The 18,126-nt window shown below is 49.1% G+C and overlaps 1 protein-coding gene across 1 annotated transcript in view; it reads right to left on the reverse strand.

Annotated features, from left to right (window-relative positions):
* Window positions 1-3,402: 3,402 nt before the first annotated feature.
* The window catches only part of NOTCH2 (notch receptor 2), an 88,635-nt gene continuing 73,911 nt past the window's right edge, over window positions 3,403-18,126 (reverse strand). The window contains exons 25-33 of the mRNA XM_069789882.1: window positions 17,056-17,403; window positions 16,672-16,814; window positions 15,602-15,812; window positions 14,881-14,977; window positions 14,242-14,410; window positions 9,163-9,464; window positions 8,666-8,813; window positions 8,057-8,154; window positions 3,403-7,145 (exon numbers count right to left, since the gene is read on the reverse strand). Of these exons, the coding sequence (XP_069645983.1) occupies window positions 5,802-7,145; window positions 8,057-8,154; window positions 8,666-8,813; window positions 9,163-9,464; window positions 14,242-14,410; window positions 14,881-14,977; window positions 15,602-15,812; window positions 16,672-16,814; window positions 17,056-17,403 (2,860 nt within the window). The 3' untranslated portion in view covers window positions 3,403-5,801. The remainder of the gene's footprint in view (window positions 7,146-8,056; window positions 8,155-8,665; window positions 8,814-9,162; window positions 9,465-14,241; window positions 14,411-14,880; window positions 14,978-15,601; window positions 15,813-16,671; window positions 16,815-17,055; window positions 17,404-18,126) is intronic.

Raw genomic sequence — 18,126 nt, forward strand, 5'->3', positions numbered from 1 at the left:
GCCTCCCTCTCCCCTCCCTGGCACAGGTCACGGCTTCGTGCCCGCATCCCATCCTCCAGGCACGGCTTGGGGTCCCCAGCCCACACTAGTGCTGGGGTCTCCCGGCCCCACCAGTCCCAGCCTCGGTGGGAGGCATCTGGGTGAGCCAAGCTGCTCTGTGGGGATATGGGGAGAGCACTGCCATGGGCACAGGTGGGGGGACCCCAGCCCTGCCCTGGCATTGGGGAGCAGCAGCAATGGCACAGGCAGAGCCGGGGCCGGTAGGGCTGCGGGGACTACGTGCACAGCATCGTTTTCGCTCCCCGAGTTTGTAGCGCTGCCAGACCCAGGCAGGGGAGGCAAATCGGCCACATCAGCGCAGTTCCCCTTTATCTGGGCTAATCCCTGGGCACCGGGGCTGATTTGCAGACTCAGCTCGTCTTCCCCTCAAAGAAGCAGTGACAAAAGTCAACACAGGGCTGAAAAGTGCATCGTTGCAGCCTGCCCCATCCAGCAAGGGCAGCGCTCAGCTCCCTTGGGAGCTGCCAGGGCTGGGACGGGCTCCTGTTCACCCACAAGCCACCTCGGAGCATCCCAAGGCCCCAGCCGCCCCACGAGGGTCTCCTTCCTCACCTGCTGTCCGGAGATTGGGAAGAATAACAGCTTCTGGTGGGTGACCAGGAGAGGAGAGGAGCTGCCCTTTATAGCCCGGTGCTCACCAGCATCAGTGTTTGCCCAGCTCAGGTGATTCCCACCATAAAAATCTTACTGCTGATTCCCCTCCATCCCCCCCACTTTGCTGGAAAGCTGCCCAGATCTCCGCTCTGTTTGCATTCAACATTTCTCCAGAAAAGACAGGAAGAACCTCTCCTAGTTGGTCAATAAACCCCCTGCAATTAGCGTTAATTACTAATGCAAACACAGAGATAACCTTGTGGCAGAGAGCAGCCTGGCACCAGGCAGGGATGCCCACTGGCCCAGCCCTGGCTGGACTGGGGGCTGGCAGGGGTGAGCCCCAGGGCAGGCTGCCCTGATCCTGGCCAGAGCATCCCTGTGGCGAGTGGCCAGGCTGTGGGTACCACCCATCGGCGTTGCCCGCATCCCCGGCCGAGGGATGGCACCCAGCCGGGTCCCACACCCTGCCCGGTTCCGTGATGTGTCACCCACACACCGCCCTTGTTTGAACTGCCTGGGGATGTTTGTCGGCAGGATGCACGATGCGGGGATGTGGGAACAGCCTGCAGCCGGGGGCTGGCGGGCACCATCAGGTAGCGGTGGGGGTGCCCGGCCCCCGCGCCCAGCAGTGACGCAGGGCTTCGTCAAGTCTGAGTCCCTCCAGGAGGAAGGGGCAGGCCCTGCAGCAGCAGCCCCCCGCTGCCCCTGCCCCATGTGGGGTACACCTGCAGACCTGGCCCTGTGGAGGCTGCTGCTGGCACGGAGCTGCAGAGGTGGGCTGCCCCTGGGCCCAGCAGCCGGAGCCCTCCGTCATGGTCCTCACTCCTCACCCCGGGGTGTCCTCTTGCGCTGGCGGGAGGCGGCTGAAGCTCATCTACCCTACTGCTTCCACCACGCTGCTCTGGAGCATCGCTTCGCTCACTCCTAACACACCAAAGCAGCTTTGAAAGCTCTTCCCGCCGCCTGTCCCGTAGCCTCCCGCAAAGCTGCCAGCTCCTACCCAGCACCCTGCCGCTGCCAGCTACAGCCAGTGCCAGGCTCTCCTTCCCCCAGCCCTCTCCAAAACGCTTGGAGGAGACCATTGGGAGCTACCCAGGAGGCAGCTACCCACGGAGGATCCAGCCCCAGAGCTTAGTCCTGCTTCCCCCAACATGGAGGGCTTGTAGCTGGCTGAAGCTGTTAGTTCTGGCTGTCAGGCTCAAGCCACGTCCCCCAGGGATCTCCCACAGCTCCTTTGTGGCAGCATTTACCAAAACACGCAGCCAGTGAGTGCTGCTACACGCACAGGGAGCAGCTCCACACCAGCGTGCAGAGGCAGGTCTGGCTTTTGCCCTGGGGAAGGAGGAGGAGCAGACCCTCCTCTGCCCACACAGCCGGGATACAGCTGCTGATGATTCCCGAGACCTCTGAAGGCTCAGCCAGCTTGCTAGGCACTCTCCGGGATCAAAGGGATAAGCCATCTTGTGCCCAAACACAGCTGCCGCCTGCTATCATTTCTCCTGAAACAAACAACCTCACAGAGGAGGTCAGCCACTCTGACTAATGGGGAAACCCTTCAAACACAGCAACCCCCCAAAAGACAGGACTCCACCCTTGTTTATGAAAAACTGTGAAAATGTTCCCCAAAGAGCCTGAGGCTACTCCATTACTCCTCAGTTAGATAAGGGATGCCCCAGCTCCCTGTCTGGCTGGTTCAATTAGGCTTATTTGGATGCAACACAAGTTTTCACAAGCCCCTCATCATCCCAGGCAGGGGAAGAGGCATGTGCCAACCCCGAGGAAGGGCAGTTTCAAGTCTTAGCCTGAGCACCAGCAAACTTGACGCAGCTGTGCCAGAGACACAGCAGAGTTCACTAAACTTTGGCACAGAAGTGCAACCTGTGGTAGAACATGGATGAAAACCTCCCAGAGGTTTGTATTTACCAAGCTGGCTCTACTAGAAGATAAAGGAGCTTTGTTTGAATATTAAACCCTTAAAATGCCCCCAGCAGCTTTATCCCTGCTAGGTATCATAATTCAGCTATTGGCTCCATCCAAGTCTGCAGTGAGAGCTGGAAACCAGCCAGGTGAGCACTAGTGGAGCCCAAGGCTTCAGTTGCACCTCCCTGCTCAAAATACAGCAAGGCAGCCATTGTCAGTTTGTTCTCCGATTGTTCAAGTCAAACTTTTCAAGTCCGAAACCAGCACGGAGGAGCTGTGATTCCATTTCAGAGGCTGCAGAATTGCACATCTTCATGCATCAGCTGCCAAGCCAAAGCCAGGGAGGCAGCCTCAGCTCCACGGATTAGGGTCCTCCTCCCACCTGGAAGAACAGTGGTGAACAGCCCAGGGAAGCAAGCAGGACCTGAAAGGGCAAGTGAATCCACGGCTCCGCTAATCACCGCCTGACCCACGCTTGCTCACAACCTTTCTAAAAGCCACACAAAAGCCCCAGCCCTTCTCTGGCTCTCAGACTCCCAGGCAAGCGAGAGCTCTTATTCAAAGCATCTCAAAAAGGCCCGAGGTAGCAACACTTCATTATTTGCAGTGAAACACGTACCTGGACAGACCTCCAGGAGTGTTGCTGAGCCACAGCACAGAGCACCCTTGATCCCCAGGAAGCTCTCTCCTGACACAGACTGTGGAGGTCCTAACGAGTCCTCCCTTGCCAGGGGTCTGAACAGCTATTGAACACCGATGATTCGTTTATAATCCAGTGGCTGTGCCGTGATAGCCAGGAAAACAAATGAAAACAGCAGCACACAGACACTGGGCACATACTCTTTATTCTGGGGATAAAAATTGCTTATACATTTTGCAGCAACTATTTTCATAAAAGACTTTTATAAAAAATGTAAAAATAAGCAAATATTTTCCATTATTAATATAGGAAAATGCTGCTGTGTGAATGGTTACTCTACAACTTATGAGATAAAATACCACCTTAAGGAGATATTATCTTTACAAGTAGTTAAAAAAAAAAAAGGCAGGCAGAGGGCCATCGTATTAACACGCCAGGCACGAAACTGGCTTCATTCCATAGAAAGCACTCATCTTGTAAAAGGTAGCCACATATATAAAAAGGCACTTGGTTATTTGGGGCTAACGAGGAAAAGCCCTTTGTTTCTTTAGCATCAATGTAGCAACACTTCATTATTTGCAGTGAAACATGTACCTGGACAGACCTCCAGGAGCTTGCAGGCTCCTGCCTGGAGATCTCAGTCAGTTGCAGCTAAACTTCACAGGACACACTGCAGCGAGCGTGCTGGGGAACGCTGTGTGCGTCATAAAAAGCAGTAACTTCAGAATTAAAAACTTCAGCCCGAAACGACAGCCCCGGGAACCAGCTCCTCCTGAGGCTCTGCCTTCATGTACCATTGAGTCACATCGAAAGAAAAAGCTTTTACGCTTGATCAGAATGGAAAGAAACATCAGAAAAAATACTGTACATGGTAGGATGCTGAGTGGCCGCTGCTCAGAGGGGAGCGGCCTTCTCTGTCCTTTGGCAGCAGCCAACAGCCCCGATCTCTTTGGAACACGTGTCTGTAGGGTTCCCCCGAAGAGGTAGGAGCAAACCATCCCCAGAAACGTTCACTTTGGCTGCTGACTGGTTCAGAGCCCTTCAGGGAAGCATTACTCTTGCAGACAAAGCAGAAAGAGCAGCTGTTTGTCTAAGGTCAGCGACAGCTGGCTTCCATAACTCCAAAAATATCAGGGGAGCTGCAGTACAAACAGCACTACCGTCCCACAGAGCACGTGGGGCACCTCAGCTGGGAAATTGCGGTGCAGGCTGAAGTTGAGAGCAGAGGACAGCCCCAAACCTGTTAATCAAACTGCATTAGGCAACCGTTTCTGAGCTATTTGGTCTGCCGCTTAAGCCCAGCTCCTGGCTTCAGGCACGCTGCTACTGCTGCTGCTGGAAGCCTGCTCGGGAGTCAGTGCTGCAGCCTCCTTGCTGGGAGGGGAAGACAAGGCAGCCCTGTCCCAGGGCTGGAGCAAAAGGGACACTTTTCAAAGGGCTGGACGCCGTTCCTGATGGAGAAGGACGCACACTGCAAACATGTAACAACGTCCTTGACACTTTTGATAATACCATAAAGAGGCAGCATATGGTATATGGAGGACAGGACACACACACAGCCACCCTTGGATGGAGGGGAGGGGAGTACTGTGCAAGAATGCTGGGAGCTTGTGTTACCAGGTTTTGAAACACTCATGCTCATCCCAAGAGCTTCCCAAAATGCCTGTATCGGTTGTAGGGCACCTCTTCCGGCATGGGAGCCCATGAAGGCGGTCACGGACACACCTGGCAGAACGGGGGCACGGGGAGGGTAGTGTGTCAAAATGGTCAGGCGTGTCTCAGGGAAGACATACAACATGGGAGAGATGTGCCTACAGGCCACCACAGGGGGAAGACCAGGTCAGACCAGCATTTTCGGGAGGGGGAAAAAAATAACAAACCCAAAACCTAAGAGAAGGCTATATGTATATATAATCTCATAATACCTGGGGGGCAGGCAGTGAGAACACTAAGGGGTGTTAGTGGGTCCGTATAAGACAAAGACTCTTGAAGAGGTAAAGGGTGAAGCTGCGTGACAGAAGGTGTCACTTGACCTGCAGGTGTTTTGGGAAGTCCAGCTCGCTTGCTGAGCAAGAGAGGCCGAGGGAAGGAGGGGTCTGGGAATGTGGGTGCAGCTCTGAGCTGTGTCAAGACAAGGCAACTTGAACTCGAGGAGAACTAGTAGAAGGTGCTTCAGAGAGAGGTTATGTGGGTAACAGGAGGAGTAACAAAATAAGGATACAAAGCTGGTTTTGGCTAAATTTCTGGAGAAACGACCATGAGAGGCATTAAGCTGAAGAGCTGTCTCCCCAGAGAAATGGTGGAACATATTTAAAAGCAGACTGGAGTCCAGTGCAGACAGCAATCACACCCAAGGTGCACGGGAGTTGGTTAGAAGTGACCCAGCTGGTCGTCTCCATCACCAGCTTCTACAGTTCTCTGTTTAGCATAAAAGCATACAAGCCTACAGCGACCACAGTCCCTCCAAGGAAAGAACAGCCTGGGCTCATTAAGACTCTTGGATACTAAAATGGTTCTTCATTTCCATCCTGGAAGACCTTCATGAGTTCTGGAGTCCACTTTAATCGGGCATCACCTTGGCCAGCCTTCAGGCATACACCTGCATGTTGTTCCGCTGCTGCTCTGTCATGTGAGCGGCCGCCGGCCCGCGCTGGTTGTTACTGGGACTGGTTGCCACATCAGACCAGTCAGAGGCTGAGTGCGGGGAGGAGCTTGACCACTGGTCTGGAGATTCGGGTGATGGAGTCAGGTACGGGTGCTCCCCTTGTAAGTGCCGGTTGTGGCTAGGAGTCCGTTCTGTGGCCGAGGAGTAGCAGCTGTGCTGTGAGGGAGGCGTGGGGTACTTCCCCATCGAGCTCTGGAACTGGTGGTAGGCCGGGAGGACCGTCTGAGCCACTTGCCCGTCCTGCTGAGGGATGGCAGCCATGGAGAATGAGGCGCTGGGCAGCTGAGCTAAATCCGGTAGCTGGTACATGGAGCTAAGAGGACCAGCCATGTTCTGAGCGCAGTTTGACTGGGCCTGCTGTGGCAGTGCTTGCTGGTTTATGCCGCCCTTGGGAACCAGCTGGAAAGTCATGATAGGGGGGAGAGACTCCCTGGACACTCCCATGTGCTTTGTATCTGCTTGAACCAAACCGCTCTGCTGAGAAACACTGGGGTGTGAATGCATCACCTGCGGCACCATGCCAAACATCTCATTGTACTGGGACTCGTTCACCTCCATACGGTTCATCCACTCGGTGGAAACGTTGGCTGGCCGGAGCCTGCCAAGCCCACTGTTAGGAGGGGTGGTTCTGTGCTGCGAAAGCAGCTGGCTGACAGACGGGAGCACCGTGCTGGATCCACGTCCTAAGGGCTGCATCTCATGGAGGTTGGAGAAGGACATCGTGTGCGCGGCCTGCACCGACGGAGCAGTCAGCAGTGAGCTGGGCGACGAGTGTAACACCCCCGGTGACGGCATCACAGGAGATGATGTTGGCTCGGATGCAAAAGCATGGGGCGATTCTAGGGAATCAACTGGTGACAGGGTCACTGAGCTCTCCGAAAACTGCCCTTTGCTCTCACTGAGGGACTTCTTCCTTCTCCTCTTCGCATCTTTGGTGAGGTTCGTGGGCATGATGCCTTTGGCATTCGGTTTTCGTGACTTCTTGCTTAATGAAGCATGCTTCAGATTGAGGAAGGACCTATTCGGGCCACAGATGACCGGGGAGAGGGCAGAGTTCAGCATGGCACCAGGGTGGCCAGCGGGGCTGTGCGCCACATTGTACTCGTTGAGAAGCTGCACTATGTCGTGGTGCATCCGGTCCTGGGCCACATCTCGGGGCAGGCGGTCCATGTGGTCCGTGATGTCTCGATTGGCAAAATGGTCCAGCAAGATTTTTGCTGCTTCGAAACTGCCTTCCCGAGCAGCAAGGAAGAGCGGTGTCTCTTCCTGAAATCACAAAGAATAAGTATTTTAGCGGCTTTGCTGTGGGGGGACTGACTTACAGCTAACACTCCCTTAATGGTGTGGCAACACCTGAAAGCACTGTTTAATGCAGTGTTGCATTAATTGTCTCCAAGAACGACCCACCCTGACAGGTGCCCATTGAAAAAGGCGGATTACAGGGGATGATTTCATACACGGCAGTGGAGCACACAGGCTAAACTATCCTACCAGGAGTGCACTATTCTGCCATGGGTCCTTGGAGGTACTGTGAAAGCACCTGGTGCCTTTCTCCCATTATCCCCTATGGGAGAAAGGTATAAAGGACTAAAACAGCCCAGTAAAAAACTGCAGTTTGTTGATAGCTCTAAAATCCACTGAGCAATACATAATAATCCAAAAAATAAACCCCAGGCAGAGGAAAGAAATCAAGGACTAAGACACACCAAAAACTAACAGTGAAGCTACAGGAAGTCTGCACAGTGCAGACTGTCTCTCAGAGGGGCCTTTCCCCCACATGCACCCTTCACTGACATCCTTGGAAAAGTGACAGGATGTGACTGCTGCTGTGCTGCCAGATCTGTGTCTCTGCTGACCGGAATCCAGCTGCTTGACACCAGCAGCACTTCACCCTGGTGCTCTCACACACCATTGACTGTGTACTGCATTCCTTTTCTGCCAGAAAAGCAGGACAGCATTGATGCCCAAGACTTGGCCAAACAAGGAAGAAAATTGCTCTCCTATATCAGAAATCCTACAAGACATCCAGCACTTGCGGAGAGCTCCAGTCACAGTCTGGGTTTGGAAGACCCGCACTGAGCACCCAGTTTAGAAAATCTGAACTTAGTCCACTATCAACAGCAAAGAGATGCTTTGAGTTAGGAAGCACAGCCATGCTGAGCACACCCAAACTGTACCTTGTTATCCTGCATGTCTCTGTTGGCTCCATTTTTCAGCAGCACTAGTGTTGCTTCCACATTGTTGACAGCAGCAGCCCAGTGAAGAGCGGATTTACCTGCAGGGAAACCCAACAACTTCAGTAACAAACCCAGGAGCTATTTTCTAAAGCACCAAGATGGACAGAGTACACTGAGGGAAGAAAGCAACTGCAGTGCAGCTCACAGCATGTGAACATGTCCTGAAGTCATGTTAACACTTCGGAAATCACTGTGCTGTGGCATACCCCTATGTTACCAAGATGCAGTGGGACTTTTGGCGCTTGCTCTGGGATTTTTTTACTTTTATTTTTTAAATAACCTATCCACAGAGTCATGTCTGCAGTCCAGAAAATTCCAGCATATCCAACCCCATATTTCTTCTGCTTCTCTTCCAGGACTGTCTAGCCAAGCCACCGTGCAGCAGCCTACAGTCTATTACTGATGGGAGGACTTCCACAGGGGAGCCTAGTGTCTGATTTAGCTACAGAATTTATGAGCAGCCCATGCTCCAGGAGAGCAGAAGCCCACCCCTCCTTGCTTGCACCATGACAAATATTTGCCTAGCCCAGTATGTTGTGTTCACATTACCGTGGTCATCTACGGCGTTCACATCTGCCTGGCAATTAATTAGCTCGGCCACCATTCCTTCCACAGCCAGACGTGCAGCCAGAATCAACGGGGTCGTTCCATCATTCATCCGAGCATCCAAGTCTGTCACTCTGTTTCGGATCAGGATCTGGACAACAAGGGAAGACAAATTTTCTTCAACACTGCTACAGATCAAAACTGAGGATTTGGCAGAAACTGAAGAGAAACTATAATGACAAAGCAGCCTGAGCACTGAAATGCAAGGACCCAGATAATAGGTGACAGAGGCAAAATAAATACATGCCAGATGATTCACGCATGCTGAGTTCTTCAAGCTATTAATGCCTGAGGAAACTGGATGTAAAATACAGTTTCACCTGGCCATCACACTGTGGAAGGTATGAGAGCAAGGCTGTGAGTGGACAGAGCGCAGCTTGGGCAGGCTCATATAATTACAGAGCACAGCTACTCTAAAAGGGGTTCTTCAACTGCTGTACCTGGAAGACACCCTGGGCATCAGCAGCTACAGCTGCATGCAGGGGAGTCCGTCCCATGTTGTCCCGTGCATTAGCATCTGCACCAGCATCCAACAAACGTTTTGCAGCATCTGCTCTTGAGTAACGGGCTGCTAAATGCAGTGCCATCTCCCCAGTGCGGTCTGTTTGGGCCTGCAGGTTGGCACCTTGATAGATCAAATCTGTTATTATATTCGCTGAGGAATCTTCTGCATCCTCATCATCCTCGCTGATATCAGAGCTGCCCACACGCAGAGATGCCAACATAAGCGGAGTACATCCATCTGCAACAGAAGAGATGATATCATAGTAACCTGATGGTTACAGCAAAGGAAAGGAAACCCTCTCACAATTCTCTCCCCTTGAGCACCTACAGCTACAGACAATCCCTCCAGACACTTTAACCCAGACCTGGGTTAAATCCCGCCAGTCACTTTAACAGAGACCCTGTTCTCCTATCTTAAACCCAACAGAGTGAGTGAGTTGTTTTCCCTCCAAGCAGGACTTTAATACCTGCTGCAACCCCAATAGAACTTAGATACTTCTCAATTAAGTAAGATCATTATAAAACAAAAAAAGTTTGCTGCTAAAGTGGAAAAATTCCTCAAAATGTAAAGGCTAGCTAAATTCCTAGACAAAAGCAAGGTCTATAAAAATCAAAGACTTCAGATAACTAAGTATAACTATTCATGTGGATGTTTGAATCACATAACTGGGGAAAAGAAACAATTGACAGAGAAAAATTATTTGACAACTAGCCACTGACCGTTGGTGGCATTTTGCAGATATTAACCTGAAGTGAAATGCAGACAAAAGCCTTCATATCTATTACACACCAAGGTCTTCATGAGAAGGACCCTGAAGTTGTGACAGTCAAGCACTGAAAGCTGAAAAATGCCCCAGGATGAGTGCCTGAACCAACCTCAACTTGCTTTTAGTAAAGTCCATGACCAGAGCCCTAAACAAACTGATCAAGCACACTCCGTACTTTCACAGAAGTACACCACATAGGAAGGGACCACGGAACAGGATCTAACCCAGTATTATTTAGTGGTGCACCAGTAGCATCCTACACATGCACAATGCCTTGTTCCCCACGCACCACTCCATCGCAGCATGGACTGCCCACAGATACAAATTGCTGGAAGTCTCACACAGTCTGAGTGCTCTGGAAGATACTGGGCTCGTGTCTCTCCACAAGTCTCCAGTGATGGGCTCACACTGATGGGACATCCACAAAGGCTAAATTCACATTCATCCAACCAGGATCCTTGCATTGTCACTGGAAGGGGAAAGGCTTCTCCAAACCTCTAATTTAACTTAGCTCCCTTGGACGAACTTCCCTCTCTGCTGATCAGAGAGGGCGGTCCAGGAAGACTAGCTCATGCTGCTGATTTTTCACCCTTATTAATACTCCCCTTGATGCAGTGTAATCAAGATTTAGAACATCTCCACATATTTTCAGCTACCCATCAAATGCCAAGTGCTTCAGTTTCAGCAGACTCTGAACATTACAAGATATTCACTACCTAAAACCAAGGACTTCAACTGTAGACGCTAATGCTTGCTTACTGATTTTACTGCTTTACTTCACACACATCATAGGCACCTAGAAAGTAAGAGGGACTAAGATGGCAGCAGGAGTGAACCACTCTGTGCTAAGCACCCCACTACAGCTCTGCAAAGGTGAACACAGATTTTGCTTCTCCAGTGTGGCTTGCTAGCAGAAATTCAAGACAATCTTTCAGCAACTGCCTGATTTATTCCACAGACAAGCAGTCAACCTTCCCAGACCCTACAGACAACAGCTTCCCTGCCTGCACAACTCTTGATCTACAGTGCACTATCTGCACTGAATGAAGTGTGTAAGCCCTACAGAAAGCCATATGGCAGAATTAGGACTCTATGCAGATAAACAAGGTGATGATCTCCTACTGAAAATAATATACAGAGCTCTAATGCTCTGCTCCCATTTCCCAACTTCTGATCACCTAGCCTTCCTGACTCTCTATTTCAGGGCAATTCCAAAACTTGCTAGGAATCTGTCGTACAGCGTCAAGCACCGGCAGAGATCAGGGCTGTGGCCTCCAGGTCTGCTCCCCAGGCAGGCTGGCGGCAGCAGCAGCACGCACGCTCCTCCTAGTGGCTCACAATCACAGGACACACAGGTTTACACTGAGCTACTTTCTCAGGATTTGTTGGACCGCAGCGAAGTGTTGACGTATGGGCCTGGGTTCAGTTCCAAGATCCAGTCCTGTCTACAGACCCTCTTGCCTGTTGTCCATGGCTCTACCTCCTTTTGTGCTTCTCCCTCCCACTGCTGGCTCTGCTTCCTTGTCCCAAATGAATACTTCTCAGTATTCAAGTCAGGCTGTGGTCTCCTCTGTACTGCCCTGACACAAAGAGCAGAGACACAGAGCACAGAAAGGAGTTTTCCTTTTCTCCAGCACCACAGCCCTGGGAAAACCACTCGCAGGAAAAGTCTTGCTTGCTCAATCACTGCAGTTGTCCTGGACAGATCATGCCTAGCTGCTCTTCAGGGACACGGCAATAGTATGCACTAAATACTTGGAAAAATTAGCTGTCACCCTCCAAAATGTCTCTCAGGTATGTGCAGCTCTTTTTAGAGCTTTGTAAATTGGCCACACACGGGTAGTTTTATGAGGCTAGCAAAAAGCACATCCAGCTAGACCGTCACAATTAAGTGCTTGATGGACTACTAGAAAAAAAGCCGTGGACACAATGCCTTTTTGCCTCCTTCTAGCTTGTTCTCTGAAATAGCTGGAAAAGAACCCAAAAGGATCCAGCTGGAGGCAGACACACAGCATGGAAAATTCCAGTCTGAACCACTGAAGTTTTAGTAACTGAAAAAGAGGGGCATATAATAGGGACAGTCCATCGGTTTTAATTATAGGTGGTGTTACCAGTTATGCCTATGATTGCATTACCCTGGTTACACACTCACAGTAACTCCAGTGAAAAGAATGTCCTCACCACTCTGGGGCACACAGAGAAAGAACAGCATAGGGAGACAAAGGTGATGGCAGCATTTTATAAAACCTCTTCTGTTTGCTGTCTTTCAAGAAGACAGCCCCTGAGTAAATGTAAAACTCAGAGCGAGATGGTAAAGCCAGAAGTTCACTAGACAGGTACAACTGAAGGACTCATACAGGCACAATATACTGAAAGCCAGGATGTAAAGAACCTACTGGGAAAGTGTCTAGGCAATACTTCTGTAGGAGGCTGGACCTCTTGGATACCCCTAAACTTGAGAGACCGCAGAAGGTGCTGGATTAAGAGACGGAACAACCCCTTGGTACACTGAAGCGTTTCAACTTGCCTCTCCTCTCTCTAGAAAAAATCTCTACTGTTCTACCTGCCACCTGCACCTGTGGCCAGGATCTAACTCACCCAGATTCAGATGGCTCCAGCCCAGACACCTGCACCCAAGTCAGTCAGCCTCAATGCCCTTTGTAATTAGGGGCAGCGAAGCATTACTGGAGTGTGAGCCATCTAGTCTTCAGGAGACTTCTGCTTGAGACAGAGATGAACTGCCTCTCAGAAGTGCCTATTCCCTCTGCCTGCAAAGGAAGAGGAAGGTGGCTAGGGCAGATGAATAGCTACATTAACTGCAAGGAATATTACCCCTCCTTACTAACCCATTACTCCAACACTTCTCAGACTTTTAAAACCATTTCTTCCCCTGACAATAACTCGGCTGCTTGCTTCTGATGCCACAGAGGGGAATAGCTTACAGCGGCTTGCTGCAAGCTTCCCAGTTGCATCTGAATGGCAGGAAAGCAACTCACAGGTCAGTATTATTCCACTGCTATTGTTGGACAAAGCTTTGAGTGAACGTGAAAATAAGCTGTCTGAAGTCTTAAGAACGTTATTGCCTGCACTTGGAAAGCTTTTACCCTGCCACACAACTAGGAGCTTCAATGGGGGAAATAAAGAAAAGCTTAAATTTGGCAGAAACTGATGGTTTATGTTCTCACACTCGTTACACAGAAATCCCTCCTTCCCTGTGCTTTGCATTTAGGAGAGCTAACGGGTCAATGAGCAGAAAAGACAATACAAGAGAACAGAGAGAATGGGTCCAGTCATCATTAAATTGCATGGAAATATTCCCACAAAATCCAATAAAAAGCAATTGCAGCAATATCATCAGAATCACCTCTCTGCATATGACCAAGAGCCATGCTTGCAGCTCTTCTGACCAGGATAAAGTTCTTGGTCAACTCTCTCCTCTTGGAACACAGGAATCAGTTATTACCAGATAACCCACCCAGTCCCTTACCAGGTTACACAGCCTTAGTGCTACACTTATAAAAAGCAGCATTCTTACTGCATCTAGTCATTTGAGACTGAAAGAGAGCGAGCCTGTGTGCACATGTGAGTGTTAAGGAAGTCTCCTTCAAAGTTCACAGTTGTGTTACGAATTCAATGAGTTGATCACCCTAAGCTGAGGATATAAACCAGTGAATAAAAAAAAATAATTAACAAGTTTGCTTGCTGCTCTGTTCCAGCACAGGTGTCTCAAACTGCTAATCAAGAGTATACTGTCTGCCAGAAGTCACCTTATTCAGGAACAGGCCATCCTTGCTTCTACCCCAGACAACAGACACCTAAGGTATAAACCCTGCTAAGTTGGTCCTTAGTGAAGTCTGGCAAAAATCTCTGCAGTGATCCAACTGGAGAAGCTGGGTGTTATTTCCAGCACAACTGTGCATTCCAAATTTCTGCCACAATGGCATTCTGACAATATCTTTTAGTCATGCATTGTTATAAAGGAGATCCTATAGCTGTAGTTCCTACAGATGCTTGCTAAGTGAACTCTTCTTCTCCTGGTTGCATGATACTCCATTTGCTACAGACCATGATCCAATCTCTCCAGCTTTCTTTTCTGGAGCACACATGAGCTTTCCTTGAGTATCATAAAATTTCTGCTGGTGTTCCTGTATGCTCCATATAATTTTTAAACGTTAGCAGTCCCAGTCATTGAAGACAGGGGAGGTCGGTGGCTGGCTGGCAGAACACATGGACACTTAGAGTACTGACCTGGCCCTCTGACATTGACATCCAGAACATCCACTTCTTGATCTGCTTGAGGTGGTGTAAGGGCTAGTGACGTGCTCCCACAGACGTCTGCTGCCTCCAAGTGCTGCTGTGTCCACTGGCGCTGATCTATCTGCTCATCACCTTCTGGGAGCAAGGCTTGATCCTCAGCCTGAACACAGGAAACAAGCAGTTGCTTCAAAATGCTCATCAAGTGGCCAAAGACACTGGAAGTTCTTGGGGTTTTCTCAGTTTTGTTAGGGGTTTTTTTGTGTTTTTTTCATTTGTTTTAAGTTAATGATGGTCTCCGTTTACCGCTGCTTGGCATTCTCAGCTTTCACACTCCCACCATACGTTATGAGGCCTGAACTGCAAGACATTACACTGCTATTAACCTTCTCTTCCCTTTTGATGCAGCAGGGCCTGGATAGGGAGGGGACACTGGAACAGAAGTTACCTGGTTTCTCTTCTGGCCTGTGGTGGCAGTGTTAACCTGGGGATTTGCTCCTCAGGTATCATTAGTTACAAACCCCTAAGCAAAGGGAGGCTTTGAGCAAGGGGCATACTCTGGAAGTTAATGCAGCTGTTTTCCTCACTAGCAGTTTCAGTTTCAGGCAATATTCAACTCTTGGAGCTCCTTACCTTTGCTCTCTTTGGCTGAGGTCCACCATCACCTGCCCAGTGTTCAGCTGGTCCAGAATCTGCCAGGTTACCCTCTGGTATCTGGACCGACAGATTTCTAACAAACAAGGAGAACACATCACTTTTCAGGCTGACCAGGTGCTACTACTGCTACTTACACTAGCCTGTGGAGACCAAGGATGGAATGCTTGCAAGTTTGGTAGCTTGCAAACAGAGGGACCAAGAAATTAGAAATCTCAGGCAGCCAACAGTGGCATTAAATGCATTTAGAACTGCAAACTTGGTTAATTCAATGGAAAGCCAAAACTGCATAAATGGGATTCTTCTTTTGAAACTTTATATTATTTCTGGGTCATGTCTTTAACGCATTGAGATAGATGTAGTAGAAATTCGCTGCCACCTATCAACCTAAAAATCTCTCACCTATTCCAGGAGGAAATTATGCAAACAGTACCCAACTGCTGAACTAAACAGTGTCAGAAAACCAAACATAACCAGGAGATCAGATTCCTTACTAGCATTTTATAGATTACAGTTAATTAAAGTTCTTCTGTCCAAAACAGATGTATTAAAATTTAGAGAAATAGCCTAAGAAAGTTCTAGCTTAACAGGCAGCTTTCTCTATAGACTTACGTGCCTTTAGTGAAAGATTTATACACCGCATTCTCAAAATCCTCTAACAGGCTAATAAACACAGTCAGTGGCCTAAATGCAAACTTACTTGAGTCCAACAGCATCTTCCCCAACTGGCTCTCTGCGCTTATGATTACTAGGATCCCTGCGCAGAATAAAGCCCTCTGGGAGCCACAGTGAACCATGTTTGCGCTTACGCTTTGCCATCATCACACCCAAGAGAAGGATTAAGAGGATGATCAAAGCTGCCACGGCAAGTAGGTAAAGCAACTGGGTCTTTGGTGGTAACAAGGGTTCACCTAAAAATTCCAGTTAAAATACAATGAGATTAACAAAGTAGAGACAACAATCTTAAATCTACATACTTTCTTTTCTCACTCAGTCTTCCCCACAGAGACTGTATTGTCTCTATACTGTGACGCATTTAGAGCAAAGGCTTGAGGAAGTTTAGGCTCTGCTGCAACTGTTGTAAGAATACATCCCATCTTTCTGGCTTCCCCTGATCTTGTTTCTCAAAATATTTTTTAGAGTATATCACTGAAGCTGAACTGAAGATCCTGCTCCTTCCTCAAGGGTCCTGCTGGCTGAAGACAGCCACCCTGAATCAGTGTAGAGAGAGCTGATCTACATAAAGATATGAGCATGAGCCAACTAGGAATAGTGGTATTGCCAATCTAGTACAAGGTTGCAGCCCAGCCTCAGACTGAGGGAGAGGGGAGCAGAAGGGAAAGGGATTACGTATGGCCAGAGGAGAAAACATCTGGTAGGCTGAGGAATACCCACCACACTTTCTAATGGCACTTTTTTCATTGAATCCATGGCTTAGAGCACATGAATGGTTTTTAGTGCAGACAAGATCACTGCAGTGTGTGGTGCACTGCTGCAGCACATGACAGACTACTGTTTCTACAGGTATGAAAATGACTAGGCTCCAAACTTAAATGCCCTGCCCTACTAACCAGATGTCCCCTCAGAGCAGAATAAGCATATTGCATATACATACTTCCATAACTGGGGATGAAAAAGTTAGCTCCCAGAAACCATACCGATCAGTGAGACATATTAAGATGATGATCAATAATCTGAGCATGAATTTTGAAAGTCCAAGTTTGCTGACTGCCTTTCTCCACAAGCAATTTTCCCTTTGCAATTACTTACTTTGGACAGACACGAAAGGATAGGGCAACATGCCCTTGATGGCCTGAGCAGCTAAGAGAGCTGCAGCAGCTTCCGTGTTCTGAAAGCACTGCTCCGAATCCTCTGCACACTGACGGTTGTCAATCTCCAGGAACACCCTTGTGCTGCAGAGACAGAATAAGAGGGCACAGAAGTCAGCGACAGAAACTTTTGCCAAAGCACTAGGTTAAAATGCAGCCTTTTCAGTTAATCTTTCCACCCCAGCACTGAATTTGGCAGTTGCAATAGCTTTACATTTCCCCATAAAAAAGACTACAGCCCTAGAAGGTCCAGAATGCCCCAGACACCTACAAGCAAGAGCTACCAGCATTACAAGGCCAGCAGAACACAAAGGCATCCACTCACCCAATGACCTCTTGCTCTAGTTCTCTGTGCTTGCGAATGACCACAGGTGATCGCCGACTCCGTGCTGCCGATTTCTCCCCATAGTATGGGAATACCATGGGGTTTCCCTGAGAGTCTAGCTTGATTCTCAGATTGGTGTGCAGGAGAGTTCCCAAAGTGCGCAAGAAGCTACGAACATCACCCAGCAGCTCGTCAGGGGGCATCAACACCACAATGATTAGGGTCCCTTCTGCCAGCTTCTCGGCTTTGTCACCAGCACAGTCCAGACCGTCCCAGCCACACTCCTCACTATTACAGCCCTGGTCACAGCGGCCATCTGCATAGTGATCTGCACAATACTTGTCATACCTAGAACAGGGAAAGGGTTACAGGCAGCATATAGGACATACACAGTCTGTACAGTATACCTGCAGTCTAGGGGCCAAAGCCTTATATTCTTTACAATCATTTGAGGTAAAATAACACTCATATTCAGGATATAAGGAGAAGAAATATAACCCCAGGATAAGCTTGCAATCTGGCAGGGTGGAAGTAGGAAGCACAGAACACCCCAAGAACACCTGGTTCAATTCTGGTACCAGTGGAAGAGAACTGCTTATTCTGTTTACTAAGACAAAGCTATAACACCTCCTGCCTCACCAAGGGAGAATCATCACAGCAAAGCTGTAGCATTTATCACAAATAACTGAAGAGAAAGAAGTGCCATGACAAACAAGCTGGAAAACACATTTAGAGGTAGCAAATACAGCTGGGATAAAAATACAGGTATTGCTGGTATGGAGTGAAATTCAGGATAGGAGGCAGTGCTATTAAAATCTAGTACAAGGTGAAATACCTCCTATTTACATTTCCACAGAAAGCAGTGTACATCCATCAAGCAGGTTAACACATTACCATTGCTCAGGCTACCAACTTAGTTCATAGCATACAAATTCCAGAACTTCCTTCCAAAAATAAGACGAGAAGTATACAAAGCCGCAGAAACTCCTTGATGTCAAACTCTCAGCAAGAGCAAGGACCGGCAACAGAAACAACAGAAGAGATGGGAGCGGCAGGCATGAAGCATACCAA

The sequence above is a fragment of the Haliaeetus albicilla genome, chromosome 8 (genome assembly GCF_947461875.1).
Source record: "Haliaeetus albicilla chromosome 8, bHalAlb1.1, whole genome shotgun sequence".
NCBI lineage: Eukaryota > Metazoa > Chordata > Aves > Accipitriformes > Accipitridae > Haliaeetus > Haliaeetus albicilla.